Raw genomic sequence first — 20,699 nt, forward strand, 5'->3', positions numbered from 1 at the left:
CTGAGAGCCCAGACACCCCCTGGGCTTTCAGCTGCCAGGGAAGCACGGAGGGAAAGGGCCAAGAGGGAGCTGAGGGCGCTGCCAGAGCAGCCCTTGGGCAATGCAGGGTGAGAGTGGCTTAAAGTGCTGCTGAGCCCCACTGCAGGGGCACCGGAGCTGCTCTGCCACAGCCGGGGCTGTGCCACCCATCCAGACAGAAAGGCAGAGCCAGCAGGCTCTGATGGGGGAGAGCAGGCTCCATCCCTACCAAAACTTGGTCAGTCCTGCTAAAACCTGTCTGTCCTGTCTGAACATTGACAGTGCTTTGGAAAACAGAATGCAGGTGACACGAGACAATCAATTATAACTTGTAAACAAATTTCCATGGGTTTTTTGTTTGCATGGGAGTTTTTTGGCTTGTTGTGGTGTTTTAGTTTGGTTTGGGTTTTTTGCATGTGTGTGAGGCTTAAATGTGTCCTAAAGTTCTTGTGCATCCATGAGGCTGTAGACTGGCCTCCATGGGGATCTCCTTGGCTCTGCACAAGCCCAGAGAGCAGCACTGGCACCTCGGGCCGAGCACAAAGGAGCACAGAATGATCTGCAGGGTGCTCTGTGACAACAGGCACTAGGAGCTGTTGTCCAGTGTGTAAGAACTACATCCCCTCCTCTTCAGATTCTCCTGAAAATGCCCACTGATGTTGTTTTGTACGATGCAGCTCTCTTAAGCCCCTATTACACTGTATCTGCACGAGCATTCACATAGATGTCTGCTAAAACAATTCTGCTCCAGCTGAAAAGCACCAGGTACCCTGAGCAATAGCAGTAGATAAATGGACATAGAGAGACTTCAGGAGCAGAAGCAGCATTAAATCCATGACAGTTGTGGAGATGTGAAAATACATAAATCCACCAATGGTAGCACAGCCCACACATCTCCAGTGGGTTCTGCGGAATGTCAGCAAATAATGCACAGGTGTGGAGACCATGAACTGGTTGGTGCTGCACTTATTTGTCAGTGGGCAGAGCTGTGGGAGGCAGGGATTAAGGGTGATTTTGGAACAGGAAGAAGAAAGGGACAGACAAATTCCAGGTGGAGGCAGAGTGGCACTGCTCTGCTGACCCAAGGAGAGCAGGGAACAAGCTGGAAATGAGTAGGAAAAAAGAGTTTTGTAAAAGGAAACCTTGCTATATAGGCATTAGTGTTCTTGCCACAGCACACAGAGCTTAGAGCATGAATATATATCCCATTTAAATATTCCTGCAAGGAGTTAGAAAAATTCCTTTACATGTGGTTATTTACACAAACATACCCATGAACAAAAAACCTGCACAACCACATGCATCAATGATACTCTGTAGATTCTCACATTAACACTTGCATAATTATATATGATACTTCCAAACATTTAAAGATTTTTGCTCTCTGTTTGCTTCTTTAAAACTCACAAAATGTAATTAAATTCTCTTTTAAAACTGCAGAGCCTGCTGTGTGGCTAAGCAAGGCATTATTTGCTTGCTCACCATCATCTCTTCCTTGTCTGTTACAGTCACTGATGCATTAATTTCTTATCTGAACTTGAAAGGGTTCATGAGTCACTCTGAAGATAAAATAAATATTAAGGAGCCAATTTGAATGGAATTCATGTCCTCTGCCTCTTAAAGCTGAAGGTCTGTATTTGTTGTAGTGTGTTCTGTTAGTTTGTTTAATTGCTCCCCCATTTTCTGTATTGCTCCCCCATTTTCTGTAATGGTTCTGCCCTCACCAGTTTTCCCGCCATTGTGTTGTCAATTAATTGGTTGCCCTAGTAACTCCCGCCACTGTTTCTGTCAATCCCTTCTGTTATATAATTTCCCCTCCCCTCAGTCCCTTTTTTGTAGACTTGTTTCTCCTCCCTGGGCCCAGTCAATCACTCCCCCACTCCTCCTCTCTTGCCAGAATCTTCTCCACTTAGGGAGGTATGATTGGCTGTGGTTCTGGGGCCCCTCCCTTACATTGTATCTATTGGTTCTACCCTTATGTGTATTATCTTAAGCCCACTCCTTCACCTTCCCCTATTGGATCTCTGTAAACCCCTCCCTTGAATTCCTCCCCCTTTATAACCCTTTCGCACCGCTTGTTCAGGGTCACTCCCTGGTTGACATGTTGAGTTCTACAGTAAATCTGATAGTCCCCAGTGAGTGTCTAGACTCTTCTGCCTCATCAGCAGCGAATCCATGTGCCACGAGTGCAGCCCGAGGCCATAGACGCCGAGGGGCGCTCGTCCTGTTGCAGTGGGTTGTTGGTCGCCCCTCCTGCTAGCTGGACTCCTAAATTAAGACCACCCCTCGCTGCATGTATTTATTACCTGTCAGAATTAAATCTTGTTGCCTAATAAATGGGAAAATAGGAAATATGCTGACTAGATCACTATGCTTTAAGGGATCATTGCATTTTAGTCTTATTTGACCAATTCAGTGATCAAAGAGAGAAAGGACTGGTCAATTACAACAGAGAAAGCAGGGGAAAGATGTCTAGGTTTGCTGTAGCTGGAGTAAAAAATTAAGTGTGTGGGTTTTGAAGTTGGGAAGGGATTCCAGAACAAATGATTTTAACTACCTTGCATTACTAAATGCATGATCTTCAAACTTACACTGGCAAGGGGGTTTATTTACAGACTATGAACGAGATGGGGCTGCTGGGAAAGTGCGTTGAGCTGTTTATTTTTCAGCATCAGTCTCATTACATGATTACTTATTTCACCTGTGTGAAGAGAAGCAAAAATTGCACCAGAGAACATGTCTACTGAAACATGAATATTTTTAAATTTACCAAAGGAAGGGTATTTAGTGATATCTGTTTGCCATAACTGCAAACATCGTGGGTTGACTGCTCCTGTAGAAACAGGAGGCTGCACAAGCTGACAGTCAGGGCAAGTACTGATGATAGCCTTAGCTTGACTTTTGGAAATTTGAAACATTCGCACAAGTGCTTGCATGTTTTGGTGAAAAAAGGCGTGACTCAGTTTTGCTTGTTCCAAAATGTTTGGCAAAGTGGCAAACATATATAATGACATAAGAAATGTTGCTATTCCTTGCACTGAGCAAAGGAAGGGGAGAAGAAAGGCAGGGAGTTTTCAGGAGTATCCAAATAAATCCACTTTATTCTGTATCAATATGGAATTTTCACTAAGCAAAACACTAAGTGGAGGGATCTTCACCCATTTAATTTTTTACTCAAATTCAGTAAAAGATACTGTTTTAGCATGTAAAAATTTTAATGTTGAAAACATGAATGTGCTAGAGATTTCGAAGTCTGGGCCGATGACAATTCACTGTTGAAAATCGAAGTCTAAAACTTTTCAAATTAAATGATCCAGGATGAAGTAGGAAACACAAGTCCTTCCCTTGAACCTCGACTTGCCTCTTCTAGCTCATTCTTGAAAGCGTTAGGCAAAGAGGATCCCACAGAAATCAGAGGAGCATCACGGTCTATCCCTAAAAGGCAACTGTAGATGTGGAACAACTTGGGAATTAGAGGGACATCAATGAGCCACTTGTGAGTCCAACTGTTAGTGAAGAGCTCTTTTCCAAAGAAATGCTTGCTTCTCTCAAGGAAGCTGAGCAGCAGGACATTATGGCTCACGTAGCTGGCAGGTACAAAGCAGATAAAGCAGGAAATTTGTGGAAATGAACCCTGGTATTCACTGGTCAGAGCAGGATGAAGAATCCATTTTATCAGACTCTGGCTCTTAGTAAGAAAGGAAGAAAGCTGTATTTATTATATCAGGCCCAGCTGTTCACGGTCAGAGGCGGTATCAGCTGCTCAGCAGAAGGCACAGCTTTAACTCCAGCTCATCATGCCTGGAGGCAGGCCTGGAAGAGCTCCTGCACCTCAGCTGGTGCCAGGGCACAGGGACAGCCGCACACCCTCCTTAGACCCCTGTGTGCCATAAAACTAAAGGCATCTCCCAGCCAACCATCCAATCCAGCACTTAGCACAGAGCATGTCACTGCCAGTGACATCAGCATGAAAAAATACAGAGAAAAGTGCAATTACAAAACATATCGAGGGCTCAGTATAATACAGGAAAAATTCAGATTTTGGTACTCACCTTCATAAATGAGCATACCTACTAGCTCTTTTCCCTAAATTGTGGTTAAACATCTGCACTTTCCATAGCAATGTCCTAAAATTCTTCCATTCATGCATTCCCAGCTAGCAGAGCTCTCACACAGCCTGTTTTTTCTCTTAAGTGTAAGGAAGGACTTAGTTCAGATGAACTGTGCTGCTTCCTCTGAAAGATATACAATTATGGAAATAATATCTGCAAAGTCATAGGTTCTTTAAGGCAGGCCTCTGGTATGTAAAATAGAGAGTGTTTACATTTAGCATCATGCGCACATAGGATAACAATCAAACCATTTTCTTACCTTCATGAAAAATAGTTTTTGTGCTCCCAGATATGGCACAGACAAATAAGGCCGAACTCAGACACAAATGCCTTCCTCGCCATACAAATGGCCAAACCAATGACAGCTGCCGATGACACTTCTCCTGCGGTCCCCAGTGCCCCAAGCGCGGATGCAAGCGGCGTCTCACCTGCCCAGCTCATTCCGGCCCGCGGATCCGAGCCCGTCCCGGAGCGTCAGGAGCAGGGATGGGAGCTCAGCAGCTCGGGCTCGATGCCGTGTGCTCCGCTCGGGGCTCCCGAGAGCTCCTGCGGGGCCGGAGCAGCCCCGGGCAGCGGGAGCAGCTCCTGCCGGGCAGCCGGGCAGCCTCGGGGGCTGCGGGGCCCGGCCCGGGCAGGGCTCGGCCCGGCCCCGGCAGCGCCGCGCCCTCAGCAAAGCTCCGGGCCGGCCGCGAGAAGGGCGGGATCTGCTCCAGGGATCCCTGCCGTGCCCGAATCCAGAGGCCGCGGGAGAGGCCGCCTGGGGCACAGCGACCTTCCCGTCCGTGCTGCGGCCTTTTGGGAGCGCTGCCAAAGGGGCCCGGGTCTCTCCTCGCCGCCTGCGGGCATCGGCTCATTGCAGGGACCTGTCAGTCGGAGCAGGGCTCGTCCAGGCCGGAGACTGCTGCAAAACAGGCCGTCAAAACATCCGATCCGCAATTCCTCTGTGCCAGCGCCTGTGCTGGATAGGAGGAGTCCCACACCTGTGAAAAACTGCTGCGCATTCACAGCAGCCTCAGCAGCCGTGGTTGTACACCATTGCAGAGCAGTGTGCTTGTGAATTCTCAGCCAGCCTGACAAGCATTTTAAAGGTTTCTGCAGTCAATCAGTAAATTGATCATTGATTTTAAGGTTTAAAAAATTAAAAATTAGAGTAAGAATTTAAAACAGTTACATTACAACAACTTTCCTGTTGCAGAATGAGGATTTTGTCGGGGATGAGCTATTTGTCGGTGAGGGGAGACTCAGACACTCAATATGAGTGATAAGCAAGTTCCATTTATTGAAGAGAGCATCAGACACTTATACAGCAAATAATAAGTTTATGAATATTTTGTAAGCCAGGCAATCTATTGGTTAAACTATACCATCAATTCTTCTTCATTCTTTTGGGTCTACATTCCCTATTTCCCATGTCTCTCTGTCTACTTGCTATTATACCCAGCTAGGCCCAAGGACACGCTATCTTGCAGGTGCAGGACTCAAACTAGCTGTGTTCGGTACTTTCCCAGCTCCTGGTCGGCTAACAAGCAAATGTCTACGTGACCTCTGTCATGGAGCCATTTCTCCACACTTACCTATATCCCAAATCAATTTTTGCATTGGAATTTTTGAGGAGATAAACCTCTCACAAACTAGGATAGCTGTCTTTTTTTCTCCATAGGGAATATCTTACGAGTAATGTTACAACCGTATTAGTAATCCATGTTTTCTCTTCAGGTTCCATTAAACACAGACTAAAAATATATAACAGGAAATAGTTGTAAGCTGAGTTGTTAAGGTACAAAATGCAGCAAAGGCCTGTTGTACCTGTCTGTGTACATAAACACATTTGCTCTCTCATCTCACGACTCATTCTGCAAGTTGCAATAAATAGCTGAATGCTCTCAAGTAGCTCCAAGTCGTTCCTCTTACCATCCTGAATGAATGGACAAAAGTAGCAATAAACAATATAAACAACTCTTCAGTTCTATTATAGCTTAACTCTTAAAAGATAAGTTTTTACTTTTGTCTTCCAGAGGAAGAAGACGTACCAAACACACAGGAGAACATGATTTTACACAGTGCTGTTTGGTCTGGCAGGTGGTGTGGTCAAGAGCTGCTTTCCTCAGGAACTGGTGGAAAATCCCTCTCTAAGCCTCAAGAGCTGCAAAGTGACTAAAGCCTGAAGGGACCAACTTGCATTTCACGTGTTAGATGGTAATCCTTCCATGCTCTGAGCAGTGTTTAATAAAGCAGTTAAGGGATACTGGAAAAACATCCTCTCCTGACTTGATCTGTGATTTGCAGGTAAGAAAAAATGTTGGTTTTCCAAAAAGAAAAAGAATATTTACATTGAGGAATTCCCTAGACCTGCTTGAGGAGGTTGCACTTCAGAGAAGGCAATGAAGCAATATAGGGATCAACAAAAAACTTAGCTTAGAGCTGAGAGTAAAAACACAGAAACACACATTACAATTATTAACCCATTTGATACACTGAATGGCTACGACTCTGTAACTTTTATTTCAAGCTGTACACATTTTCATGTATATTTTCCTCACATTTATTTTTAAGTAAGACTGTATAAAGAAAGTAAGGAAAAGCATGAGGTACAGTTAATACTTTCCAAAGAGTGATGTTAAATACAGGCAGAATCAAATAGTGCCAAACCATGTCAAGGAATTTCTGAAGGCGTCTGAAGTCTGCTGGTAAGTCAATGACTGAAAGGAATGATAGAAAAACCAGAATAAATGTAAAAAAAGACAAGACTAGCCATCACATCTTTAATAAATATCCATGCATAACTACCTTCTATTATGATAAAAAAGTTTCTTCAGTTCAGGTCAGGGAAAGGATTCTTGCTGCCTGCCGTGGGCTGGAAGATGCATACTTTGTGAAAAGATGAGAGAGAAAACATTAAACTGATCTGTATATCCTTTTTAATCAGTCTCTGTTTTCTCCAATTAAAGTGAGATACGTGCTTATAAATCACAACCATTCCTCTGCTCTCTGTAAGTCTTATTTTGTATTTCACACCACTCTTAAAATTGAATTTGCTGTTCTCCTTTCTATTCTGCTAGCAGTCACACGAGTAAGGACAAAAATGCTGACAGCTCACAGCAAAGAGTCAGAAAGTGCATCCCACTGGTGTGATTTTTTTTGGTTTTTATTGCTATGTGACATACATGTGTCACCCTCCCCTTAAGTGAATTTCACTATAATTATTCATATCTGCCAAATATCACAGTCATTCAGCAAAGGATTAATTTGTTTCAAAAGTCAGACTTCTAAAGTCAGTGCCCTCCATGAAGCTGTGTTCCCATCAAAAGAGACCTCCTCAACAAAGCCTCCTGGTTTTACCCCGGGAGTTACGAGCAGAAGTGCCAGCTGAGCACGTCTGCAGCTGCCAAAATCTCCTGCAGCCCCTCATGCCTCCAAGCTGAGCTAGATTTTCACATCTATCTATCTATCTATCTATCTATCTATCTATCTATCTATCTATCTATCTATCTATCTATCTATCTATCTATCTATCTAAGAAGATGAGTGTACCTTCCACCTCAGCAGCTCATCTCCTGTACCCGAGACCCCTGCCCTGCACCCCATGTCTGTAGGGTCCATGTCTGTATGGGAGACCCTTTTTTTTCTGGAGCAGCAAATGAGGCACAATAGATCCCACAGGTCGATTAAATTGATCAAGGTGCCCTCTTGAAGGCACCTGAACCAAGGATGAGATCTCCACCAGCTCTACAGGCAGTTTGGACACCCAGCTCCCATGAAGGCACAGGTACATGGGAAACTAAAGTACAGCCTGAAATTATTAAATATCAACTGTAATACACCTCATTTTTACTGGGGGAAGTAATGACTGCAAATACCATGCAGTCCTACTACAGAAACTTTATGTAGCTGCCTAAGAGTGTTTGAGAGCATTTTTAAGGGGAGATGCCATTTTTTATTTGCCTGTCCAAAAGGACATGAGTGTTCTACAGGTCTTGGGTGGTATCTGTAGGCTCTTTATGGACATTTTACATTTAAAACAGTATTAGATGGCTGTGCTGAGACGACAGAACTAATTCTAGATACCTGGTTATCAGAGACTTGACAAGCCTTCATATACAATCTCGGAGCAGCCCAGAAGAGCAAAGACAAAAACTTAGGCAAAAATGATTCTTGGTTTAGATGGCTTAAAATAATAAAATGTGAAGAATATTAAAGCTTTTTTAGCATTGCTTTTCCTAGATGTAAACCATAAAGTCTGTGATCTAAACTGTCTCTTGCAGTCCATGGCTGCACTACCCTATTATCAAGAGCACAAATATTAGCTGAAGGAATAAATCATGCTGCACATGGATTATCAAGAGATTTTATAACTTGGTCTGAGCAATAACAAAGCTTTCATATTGAACTGCATTGCTGCTGCCTCAGCAACCCTCAAACGAATGAGTACAACAATCAACTTTGTAATTTACTGACTTTTTCTGCCTTTCTAAACAGGATATGATGATACTGGCCACTTGTGCTTACAATTCTGCATCATGTTGCTTAATTGTCATTTTATGATTACTTACAGAATCTGTTAATCAGGTTTTTTACTACTGGCACATTTTCTTCTTTATAGACATGGTAATTTCAGAGATTTGTTTTGCTCTCAGCAAATTTGCTGACAGACTGCAAATCAGACCTGTGTTTACTAGCAATGTTGAACAGGTCCTGGGAATTCCTCACGATGGCAGTCTGTGTCATTTACAACACTTTCTGATACTTCAGTGACAAATCAAGTGGTACTGGTTCCATGCTGCAAGCTGTGGCAATGTTTGTCTTTTAAATCTGTGGGCTGAGACTAAAATAGTCAGCATTAATTATTCAGCAGCATACAAGAAGTGATGAGTTTTTAATCAGTATAAATCTAATCCATATAAAATGCATTTTAAGTATAACTAAGGTGAGCAAGATAAACTCTTTTTATTGTTATGAAATGATTCTTTGAATCCTCAAGGGTCAGTGTCTCTTATCCCCATCATTCATGAGATCTTCATATTAACTGCTATACAACATTCTACAGATGACAGATGCGTTTACCACAGATGACGTGTCACTTTTTTTTCTCTTTGGTGACAATTAAAATTATTGTTTGTACACTCCTAAATCAAACTTCAGGATTGCCAGTATTTTAATGGATTAATTTTTCAAAGAGCAGCAATGTTTCTCTTCCTGATTTTACTGAGAAAGAACAGAACACGAGTTTAGCAAAAAATATAGATGAGAACTTGTTTTTGTATAGCATTTATTCAGCTGATACTTCGTACCAAGTACATATATACATGGTTTTTAGGTAATGGTGTATTTAACCAGGTGATTATAAAGTGATGTAAAATAACTCTCAGGTCACTGCTTTAAAAGATTTGCTCTCTTCCCTTCCTTTAACCTTTCTATTCCTGAGAGCCATGGGTATTTGTAAATGGTAAAGTTCCAAGGTGTCAATTAGTCCAGTGGATTACTGTCTCTAAAATAAAAATCAAAATTATACACGTCTTGTTTCCTAGGAAAAAAAAAAAAAGAGAAGAAAAGAGAAATCTAGTTTTCTAGTCTTTTATTCCTGGATATTAATCAGATTTAATGGAAATAGTACACAGAATGAAATAAAATTTGGATTATATTTTAAGCCAGCCCTGCAATTCTCATCCTTAACAGTTTTAGCAAAGTGTCTTTCTAGTATAGGAACCTCAGAAAAGAATTTGAAATAAATTTCTATGGAACCATGATGTTGTTAAACAAGTACACTTTCTTAAGGTTACCCTTTCTTCACACAGATGAATGTTACAAACATATAAAATTACAAACATATATATATGTATGTATATAAATCTGCTAAAGCAGAGGAAGCTTGGCTCTAAATGCTGAGCACTGCCTTTGGAAACACAGATGGTACTAATGCAGAGACAGTCAAAGAAATTAAAAATCCACTATTAGCAGTGGCCAACTAGTTCTGATGTCTTATAATTTTTATAATTTATGATCAGGCCTGCTTTGTTGGAGTGGTTGGAGCTCAAGAAGCCAAAGGGAGCGTGCAGGACAGGTGACTGCGCTGTGACTGCAGCCCCAGGAGGAGTCACCTTGGTGGCTCAGGAGCGGCTCCGCTGTCCATCTGCCATGTGCCCGCTGCTCCTGTGTCCTGCGAGTCCTGACAGCAGGAGCTGCTCCCTGCTGCCGGCCAGCTCCTCTGCCTGGAGTCCCTTCCCGTGCTGGCAGTACAATCTCCCTCTTGCCTGGAGCCAAATGCGTGCCTGTGCCTTGGGCTGGCTTTGCCAGGTCTCTTTTCCCAAGTGTTTGACTCCCAGGCTTCTGCCCCAGCCCAGGGACGTTCGTTATTTCCATCCCAGGTAGTTTTACACGGTGAACCATTGTGGCTTTACCTAAGAGGTGAATCATTAAGGTGGTAATGCTTTCCTGTACACAATGTCCTGTTAAGACCAAGAAGAAGCTGCTCCTGCAGCTTGGTTTGTGGCTGTTCCCACACTGTTTATCCCACACTGCATGACTAAAGAAAGTCTGTCCTTTTCCTTACTAAGTTTAGGCTACAGCTGAGTGCAAATACGTGTTAAAAAGGATTAAATGCCAGAATCCCCTTACATTTTTCCCCTCCCCAGGCACGGTGCTGCCTGAGGAGATTCTAGATATGGACACGGCTCTCAGACAAATAACCTCAGATGGATGTTTCACAGACAAGACAGGTCTATTGCCCACAGCTGGACAGGCCTGTGAGGAACTGGGTGCCAGGGCCTGTCCTACACTCGTCAGAGCTTCAGGATCAGTGAAGAAATAGGGACAAACATTGATGTGGTAACTCAGCATGGAAATGAGAAGTGCCCCAAAGCTAATCTCAGTTTAAAAGGGAAATTTATTATGGATTGCTGCACTGCTTAGACACAGTGATCACTGCCTGTTACAGGATGGCTACAGAATGGCACAACTCTGCTGACCCTTTATATAAACAGAGAAAAATCCATTTCAGCTCCCATAATTATGTTACAGGTTTCTAAGTGCTGCCTACGTATATCTGTGTGTGTCTGTATGTAAAGAACCAAACATGGACTGAATTATCTGCATATCCACAGAGGAGTTGTGCTCTCAGCAGAGTCTCGGAGTTTTCTCAGCAGCCTCTGCAGTGAGTTCTGAGCCAACGTGGGGCTCTGCTGCCAGCCCAAATCTGCGCTTCCCTTGCCCAGCCTGAGTGCAGGTGGGGCATGTGCTGGGCATGGCTGGAGATTTGCATGGCCAAAATCCTCCAGCATTTACATCTGCTCGTGGCTTTGGGTAGCACAAATCACAGAACACTCATTGCAGCTGACAAATGGCATTTCTTGCAGATTGCTAGAGCCACACTGCTGAGCCACAAATACACGAGAATCAATTTCAGTTAGAAAATGTCATTTATTACAAATTGCAATTGCTACACCCACACTGACAATATAGAACTATACAAATCTCAATTTAGGTAAAAACCAGGAGTTTATTAGATTATTATAACCAGTCCATGTAAAAATATACAAATACCAAATTCACTTAACAAAACTTAATTTATTGCCAACCTCTACTATACACAACTCACTATACACAAAGATCAATTACGTGTTTAACAACTTAATTTATTACCTATTGCTACAAATGTAGAGCCCATAGAGAAATACAAAAATACACATTCCCTCTCTAAATAGCCCCACACTAAGAATTCAATAGAATTACACAACTATACCCTGCATACATCTTTAAATAGACTTAAATACATATGTATATGCACATATATAAATACATACATAACTATAACAATCTACAGATGTAAATACAGATTAAACATCACGTACTACATAAAATATACATATTAAAAAATAAATATATCAGTATATATACCAATATCACTCTGCCAAGCTAAATATCCATCCAGCTGCATGAATACAAACACAGAGCTATACATCTGGACACATATGTAAATATCAATAGACAGAAATGGAACAATATACATAGACATAGCATACATCCATACATATAATTACATATAAATAGAAATATACCTATACAAATAGCAACCCACATATGGAAATACACATGAAATAACCCCTGTCCACGTATGAAAGTCCATGTATCTTTAAACAGCACTCCAAGCAGAGGGATCCCAGCTGCCCCATCTTCAAAGCCTCTCCCTCGGTCTCCTCCTCCCGTGCAGAGCAGCTCTCCTGGACAGTGACAGCAGATGGGACATCTGGGAAGCAAAGGGAACACTGAGTGAGTATGGGGACGTTTCCCTTGGCAGCAGCTGCACTTCCATCAGTGAAGAGGAAATGTCAGAGCCTTCCCAGGAGAGTCGGAAAGAGAAAGCAGCCGAGCGGGCCAGGCTGTGGTGAGCGCAGCCGCGGCGGGACTGTCCCGCAGCCCCGGCAGCCCGGCAGAGCCGGCACAGCTCCCGGGCCCTGCCGGCACAGCTGCCTTGCCCAAGGACAGCCCCTGTGCCAGCCGGGGCAGCTGCGCTGAGCAGCCCCAGCACGGGCAGGGCCCGCTCCTGCCCCGCCGGGCAGTGCCCACGGCCGCAGCCCACGGCAGCCTCAGCCCCAGCCTGCCTGCCCGGGCCTGTGGCCTCACCCGGGCTCTCTCCAGGCTGGCAGCAGCAGGTCCCCGTTCACTGCTCTTGCTGCTGGCCTTCAGCTCCTCCCTGCTGCCTCCCGTCAGTCTCTGGCTGTCCTCAAGGTCTTCCTTGAAGCTGGGGCAAAAGTGGAGGCTCTGGAATTGCTTCCAAGGCCTGGCAGAGCTGCAGTCCCGGAGCCCTCTGTGCTCCCTGCTGGCCCCCTCCATCCCCTCAGCCCCGCCATGCTCTCGGTGAAGCCCCAGCCCCCTTCAGTTTCTTCAGCCCCTCACAGTCCTCTCACCCCCCTCAGTCCCTTCTGAGCCATTCCGTCCCCTTAGACCCGCCACCCCTCAGCCTGTGCCACTTCCCTGTCACCTCAGTGCCACCATGGCCCTCGGCTGCCCCACAGCCCTCAGCCCCAGCAGCAGCTCAGGGTCACCGTCCCTTGGGCGCCACCGCCCCCTCAGCCCCCTCAGCCCCCTCAGTCTCACCGTCCTTCAGCAGCTCCTCAGGGGCCAGTGCCTGGGGCCAGCGGCAGCTCCCACCGCTCCAGGGACAGCCGGGGCTGGAAGTGCTGCTCCGCCCGGCCCAGCCGCCAGCTCGGACCCAGCACAGGGACAGGGGACACAGGGGGCACCGGGGGAAAAGCAAGAGGTGAAAAAGGCAGCCGAGGGGGGAAAGAGGTACAAATGCAGCCTAGGCCTACACAGCTCAATCTATGCATCTAAGTTGCCACAAACCTCTAACTAAATAGCTATGCACTTTAATACATATATATAAATATATATATGTTACTCTATACACATATAAAAATAAATCTCAAAATCTATGAATGGAACTACATACATATAAATATAATTCCGTAACATGTATAAATGAGATGCAATTATTAAAAAAATATATATACTGATCTAACTATATAAACACAACTGTATAAATCTATAACTATATATAATATAAATATATATGAATATATATATTTATAATATGTATATTTAAAAATAAATATATATTAAAATTATATATAATGATTTACTATATTATCACACCTGTATAAATCTACAAATATAACTATAGGGATATACAAATAGACTTATAGAAATCTGTATATAAATGGAGAGATTCCACCTGCTCGATGGTTACAGGCTCTCCCTCTGATTCTTCTTCTCACGCAGGGCAGCCCTCCTGGCGAGGTAGATCAGGTGGATATCTGGGAAACAAAGGGAACATTGGGTCAGTATTGGCCTCTGTGCATCTTTCCCTTTTGAAGTAACTGTACTTCCATCAAAGACTGAAAAAATGGCCTGAAATGCAGACTCTTATTTGACAATTTCAGATCTGCTCTTTAAAGAACAGGGATCCTTCCAAGTTTTCAAAACTTCTGAAGTTTTGAAGAGTCCCAGTAAAGTCTCAGCGCTTCCAGTGCAAATGGCACCCAGGAGAGCTTGAAACACAGACAGTCCCAGCTGCCACAGAGAAGCCCAGGCTTGTTCTTTCTCTGTGCTGACAGAGACCTCAGTCCTCACTGAAATGGCTGAAGCTGAAGGTGCTGGGAGCTGAGTCATGAACCAATTTTGGACACCCGGCTTGGTGACACAACTCCCACAAGGGCAGGTTTATTCCCTGCTCTCTTGCCCCAGCAGAGGACTCAGTGTCAGAGCCTCTGCAGAAGCGTGGAGAGCAGGGCTCAGGCAGGTTGTGCCCGTGCAGGATTTGAACTCAAGGCACCAGGAAGCACCAAGCCTGCAGACAGGAACTCAACCCTTCTCATCTCCCTTCCTGCCAGAGGCAGGCTCAGAGCAGCCATCTCACCCCTCTCTAAACCAGTGGGGGCTCTGTCCTTACCAAGCTCCTCGGGCTCCTGGGAATTGTTCCCGCAGCTCTTGGTGCCAGGCAGAGCTCCCTCTGCTGCAGCTCTGTCCACAGGCTCCCCTCTTGAAGACTCAGGGGCAACATTAATTTTCCCCTTGAAAGAGAAACAGAAAGGAAGAAACCCTTCTCACCACTTACACAAAACACCTGGTCCAACACCTCCATGGCTCACACACTTAATCCCTTGCTCCTAACAAGAACTTTGGGCCTCAAAGCCCTTCAACAGTCAAAAAGATTTGACTTCTCAAACACAGTCCAAAAGCTGTCAAAGCTGACAGGGACAGTGTTGAACATGGGCGTGACACTGAACACATGGAATGGCTGCTAAGGAGGAGTCCTGCCAGCTCCTGGCACAGGGATGTGCTCTTCCCTCCACTGCCCTGAGCACAGCAGCCTCATCCAGGCTGCAGCTTGGCAGGGACAGCATGGGAACACACATCTCTTCCCACAGAGATGCCCAAGAGCAAGGGGACTGAGCTCTGCAGCATGGACAGCACGACTGGCCAGTTTGCCCAGCTGAGGATTTCCCAATGGAAACTGGACTGCAGGCAGCAGCTTTCTGAGAGGACAAGAAAGCTGCAGCTGCAGCCCAGCCCCAGCCACGGCTCTGGGAGCGCCCACACCACGGCAGGGCTCACACAGCAGCAGCAGCTGCAGCCCAGCCCTTGCTTTGCCTTGGCCTTCCCACCCAAAAGAGGCACAGCCCAAATCTGCTGCTGCAACAGAGGCACCTCTGGCATTCCCCTCCCTGCACGGGACACTTGGCCTTCAGTGCCACTTCTCCAAACACTCTTCTTTCCCATCAAACAGAGCCACTTAGAACCTACAAAGCTTCCACTTCCTCACCACAAATGCCCCTGCACCAGGGATGCTTCCCAGTAGGAGCAACCAAACCCGGTGAACACCCTTCATGCTCATTTAAGGGCTGTCCCCCTTTTTCATTCCCTTTTCTTCTGGAAATCTTCTTTCAGCAAGCAAAGCCTTCCTTGTCCATTCACAGCTGAACTCAAGGAGCTTTTCCTTCTCAGCCATGCAACAACATTCACAAGCTCTCAGTCCAGCCCCCTTCTTCCCTGTCCAATGCAGTTACCTGAGCAGAGGGAGAAAACATCTCCTCCAGCGTCTCAAGCACCATGTCCAGATCCGGTGGTGGCAATTCCTCTTCCCCAGGAGTATTCCATAGCCAGCTGGGGGCTGTCCATGCTGCACAGCCTGCACTGCCAGCTGGAGTGCTGGGGGCTGAAGTGTCTGGGATGGCTGCAAGAATCCAAACACACTGGTCAGGCTCCACAATGTGTCTTTGGGACACAGAGCTCTAGTGTTGCCTTGCATCAAACATCACAGGAAGCACACAGCAAACCCCCATTCCAGAAATGTGCTCAGACTTCCCAGGGCATTGGAGGAGTGAGTTCTTCCTCTTAAAAATATTTATCCTAGTTGACATGTACATAGATTAAAGCATGGACTGGAAATCTGATATAGACACACAGAAACACCTTATAATCACAGCTTTTTGCATTTTCCCAGCAGCTTTGGGATTTGGCTGCTTGAGTTTCTCATCACAATGGACCACAGAAAGTGGTCAGGAAGAGGCCAGATCTGCACACACACACTGAAATGAAACTGTGAGTTTTTTCTAAAACCAGCCTTGTGGGTGAGAACATATTCTGCAGCTGCAGCTGTTGTGGGGCACACAGAGCTCATTTCAATGGCACGGCTTGATTTGCAGGGCAGACAGTCTTAAACATCTGCAATATCATATCAGAGTCCTAGTCTGGCTTCATTCAAAGAAAGAGGAGAGTGCACCTAACACTGACCACTTGTTAGGCAATATCTTTCACCTTGCCCTTGTATCCCTACAGAGGCTGTCTGCCAAATGCCCAGAACACCCTCCAAATCTGCAGCAAGGGCAGGAAAAGCAGGCAGAGAATCTTTCTGTTTTCAAGGTCCCCCTTCCTAGGCAACTTGACACTTTCTACCTGATTCTCACCTGCGATCTATCCATGATAGAGCACTGCAGGAAAACACTTTAAAGGGTCATTAACCAGGACCTGCTTGGAAAGCAAAGGTAGAAGCTCTTTCCTTACCTGATGGGCTGCAGGCTGGCAACTGCTGCTCTGAAGATGTGCAGCTGCTCCTCTCTGGAGAGGCCATGGAAGGGTTGTGATGGTCTACAGGAACCAGCGGAATGATGAGCTCAGGTTGGCATTTAAGCTCCATGGGAACCAGTGGAATGATGAGCTCATGGCTAAATTGAAATTTGCCTGTGCCTGGTTGCTGCGATGAAATCCCAAGAAGTCCAGATGTGGCAAAGACTTTCTTGGGTGATCTTAGGAAAACATCAGCCTTCTGAGCACCTGCACTTAGCCTGGAAGGGCCTGGAAGCAGCTCTAAACCCTCAGATGAGGCAGCAGCGAGGTCTTGGTATGAGAGCACTGGGTATCAGTGAGAGAAGAAGAAAGGAAGCAAAGGGAAGACTGGGTCACTTTTGGTCTTCAGGTGTGTTTCCCTTGGCAGCAACTGTACTTCTGTCAGGGAAAACAAAAACTCCCATCCTCCCAAGCAGAGTGAGAAAGAAGAAAAAAGAACCAAAGATGTTCTGGAGCTATTCAACTAGCAGTTCCTCGTCTACTGAGTTCTCCCCTGTTCGTTCAACTGTCTGGGAAAACTGTCCTGCTGCCCTACCCTGGCAGGAGGCAACTGCCAGAAACCCAACTGGCAGGTCTTTTCCCCGCTGCCCCGGAGGGACAGGAGGCTCCCTCCAGCTGGGCCCAAGCCCTCGGCTCACACGCACTCACAGAGAGCTCCTCAAGCATCCCAGGGCAGGGCATGGAGCAGCGCCAGCCACGGCGCACGGCTGGGCCAGCTGCAGCCGAGCGGGCCAGGCTGTGGTGAGCGCAGCCGCGGCGGGACTGTCCCGCAGCCCGGCAGAGCCGGCACAGCTCCCGGGCCCTGCCGGCACAGCTGCCTTGCCCCAGGACAGCCCCTGTGCCAGCCGGGGCAGCTGCGCTGAGCAGCCCCAGCACGGGCAGGGCCCGCTCCTGCCCCGCCGGGCAGTGCTCACGGCCACAGCCCACGCCACCGTCCTCGCCCGTAGCTCCCACCCCGTCTCACCGGCTCTGGGCGGCTGCCCGGCGGGGAAGGAGGGCACCGCCCGCTCCGTGTGGAGCTGCTGGAAGCGGCTGGGCTGGCGGCTGCGCACCTCCAGCCCCGCTGCCAGCCGCTGCCTGTTGGCCCTGGTCAGGCGCTTGATGCGGAGCAGGAGGTCGGGGCGGTCGCGACGAAAGTTGGGGTTCCTGAAGTGGAGCCAGCCCCCGGCATCGCCCGGCTCATCTGAGCCAACCCAGCCCGGCACTTTGCGGAAGCCATAGAGGTTGAGCTGCCGCACGAAGCTGCCGAAGTGCGTGGCCTGAAAGGAGTCGGGGGCTGGTACCGCCCCCTCAGTGCCCGCCCCGTGGGCGTCGCCCGAGTTGAGCAGCTCCTGCTCGAAGAGGGAGCGGTCGATGAGCAGTCCCTGGGCTCGGCTGTCCCAGCGCACGGAGCGGACGCGGGGGCTGTTCACCAGGCGCCACAGCTTGGCGGGGAAGGTGCTGGAGCTGAGCCCAGCGGGCAGCGGCAGCTCCGCCATTGCGTCGATCGCCGACTGTGGCCACAACGCCCGCAGCGCAACGGCCGCGGCTGCGGCTTCGTCTGCGGCGAGCGGCCTGAGGGGGCGCTGTGCTCGGGCCCGCGCGCCCAGCGCGCCCCGGCTCGGGCCGGCCTTGGCGGGGACGAGCCCGGCAGAGCCGGGGCTGAGGGCGCAGCGCGGGCGGGGCGGCTCCGGGCTGGCCGGGCTCGGTGCGAACCCCCTCTTTCTGTGGCTGCAGTCATCCTTCTGCCTTGGCTTTGCGGCACAGCCCCAAAGCACCAAGGCAAGCACAGTAACTTTCAGAAAGGTCGAAACTGAGGAATCCCATCGGAAACTCTTGCTCTTTGTTCAGTGAAAGGAAAATCACAGTGTGGTCTGCATAGCCGAAGTCAGGAAAAACGTCTTAGTCTAAATAGCTTCTCTGTTTTGGTTGGGGTTACAAACAGTTCCTCATTTCCAACCAGACAGGTCAAATGGGAGAAGGGGAAATGATGAAGAGACTTGAAGACCTTCTTTTGGACACACCTTACCCCTCAGTGTCCTTCCTGAATTGAGGGGCCCAGAACTGGACACAGCACTCGAGGCGTGGCCTCTCCAGTGCCGAATGCAGGGGGACAATCACTGCCCTGGCCCTGCTGCCACACCATGGCTGGCACAGACCATGTTACCACATTCACCATCTCCGACGCCGTTCCCGCCCGCTCCGGCCGGGACACGGCTCCACCCAGCGGCGCGCAGGGAGGCGGCCGCTCTGCCGGGACCGCCTGTGGGCGGGGGCGGCTCCGCCCGCGCCATCTTTGGTGCGAGTGCCGGCGCCGGGCGAGGGCAAAGCTCTGCCCCCCTGACGGGTGAGGGCGGAAGGGCGGCCGGACGGGGAGGTGATGGGGGTCTGTGGGGACGGTCGGGGTCAGGGAGAGCCGGGAGGTGGCTGTGTGGAGATCGGAGCAGTCGATGGGGGCTGGAGGGAAGGTGCCGGGGATAGGGGCAGGAACCCCGCGGGATATGGGAGAGCGGAGGAGGTGTGGGAGCGGCTGGTGTGTATGGGAAGCTGAATCACGGAATTGGTCGAGTGGAGATCACCCTGTGCAATCCCCCTGCCAAGGCAGTTACGTGGAGCCGGTGACAGAGGAACACATTCAGGTGGGTTTGGGATGTCTCCAGATGGGGAAGCTCCACGCTTTCCTGGTGTCAGGAAAATCCACAAACGTTAGCGTTTATGTCCAAAAAGGAGACAGAGGAGTCTTTCGCCTTTATTCGAATAAAGGAAAGGAGTCCACGGGGCACCTGGCCGTGGGGTTTTCTCTCAGGCTTTTGGAGGGCGCAGCCTCCTTTCATCCTGAGCTCCTGGCCGCATGTTTCCCTCCGCCTTTCCCCTTTGGCTGAGGTACAGCCTTCCTCAACCGCCTACCCTATATCCCCCCTTAAAACTCCTGTTCTACCCCAAAGTGTTGAAGTTCAGGCTTGTACAAACCCACTTGTCTGTCTCAGGAGCCAAACTGAGCTCTGCAACAAACCTGCTGCCCAAAGTCAGTAGAGACATTAAGACCCATTTCAGTTAATTGTAAAGACATTAGCACAGATCTTTTCTCTCAGTTCCTCCTCTTCTTATTTCTCAATTTGTCTTTACAAACCCTAGTTATTATTAACCCTTTTTCACAACATGGAGCATTTGAAACACCCCCTGCTGACTTTTTCATGTCTGTTCCCTGCACTAGGTGTGGCAAATAAATACAGAGAATGAAGTAGATAATAACAGTTTATATTACCCCATTAGTCACTAGAAGTCCTTGTACATGGCTACCAATAGCCAAAGTCTCCCATCCTTTTCTTCCAGGTGAGAAGTTCAAATCTCCAGGGCTTTCGTGACCTTGACTCAAGTGGGATTGGTCCATCCGTGCTTAGCTCTCCTGGCTGCTCTCTCTGCAGTCCCAGTTGGATTTTATGAACAGCAAAGTCCGAAGGCAGCATCTGTGCTAACTGGGCTTCATGTCAAAAGAGATTTCACAAGACATGGTATCCTGGCCACACACTAGTTTAAATATACATCTCCTCACTGCTACCTTGAAAATGAACAAGGTAAGAATCCCAAACAATTAAAAGGTCAATAATTGAATATTCCCTCGGCTTTGGCTCTTATCTTGCCAAACATAATGGCAAAAGCTGTACCCATGGCATCTTAGTTTCTGTTAACAGCTTCAAAGGGTGTTTATTCCTCCATTCATCCTTTCTACTTGAGCTAAATTCTCAGGGTGCCAGGGAATTTGGAGGTCCCACTGAAATCTCAAAGCAGCCATAATACCTTGAAGGATCCCCCTGTAAAATGAGCTTCCCCCATCCAAGTCCACTGCCTTCACAATCCCATATTCAGAAACCATTTGTTAACTGATTGTTAGGAATAATTTATGTAGTTATTGGCTTTTGCTATTATTGACTTTGGTAAACTATTTTCATACAGTACAGTTTGTAATCT

General features: G+C 47.5%; 1 protein-coding gene and 1 long non-coding RNA gene across 2 annotated transcripts; both read right to left on the bottom strand.

Annotated features, from left to right (window-relative positions):
• Window positions 1–11,623: 11,623 nt before the first annotated feature.
• On the bottom strand, window positions 11,624–13,707 carry LOC131095881 (uncharacterized). Its single transcript, XR_009115926.1, has 3 exons — window positions 13,221–13,707; window positions 12,747–12,864; window positions 11,624–12,369 (listed from the first exon to the last, which is right to left on the bottom strand). It is a non-coding gene; the product is annotated as an uncharacterized LOC131095881 (long non-coding RNA).
• Window positions 13,708–13,786: 79 nt separating this feature from the next.
• On the bottom strand, window positions 13,787–19,024 carry LOC131096242 (heat shock factor protein 5-like). Its single transcript, XM_058044561.1, has 6 exons — window positions 18,890–19,024; window positions 17,716–18,484; window positions 16,689–17,036; window positions 15,692–15,858; window positions 14,575–14,695; window positions 13,787–13,939 (listed from the first exon to the last, which is right to left on the bottom strand). The coding sequence occupies exons 1-6, from the start codon at window positions 19,022–19,024 to the stop codon at window positions 13,869–13,871; spliced, it is 1,611 nt and encodes a 536-aa protein (XP_057900544.1). The 3' UTR covers window positions 13,787–13,868.
• Window positions 19,025–20,699: the final 1,675 nt, after the last annotated feature.

Source organism: Melospiza georgiana, chromosome Z (assembly GCF_028018845.1).
Source record: "Melospiza georgiana isolate bMelGeo1 chromosome Z, bMelGeo1.pri, whole genome shotgun sequence".
NCBI classification, from domain to species: domain Eukaryota; kingdom Metazoa; phylum Chordata; class Aves; order Passeriformes; family Passerellidae; genus Melospiza; species Melospiza georgiana.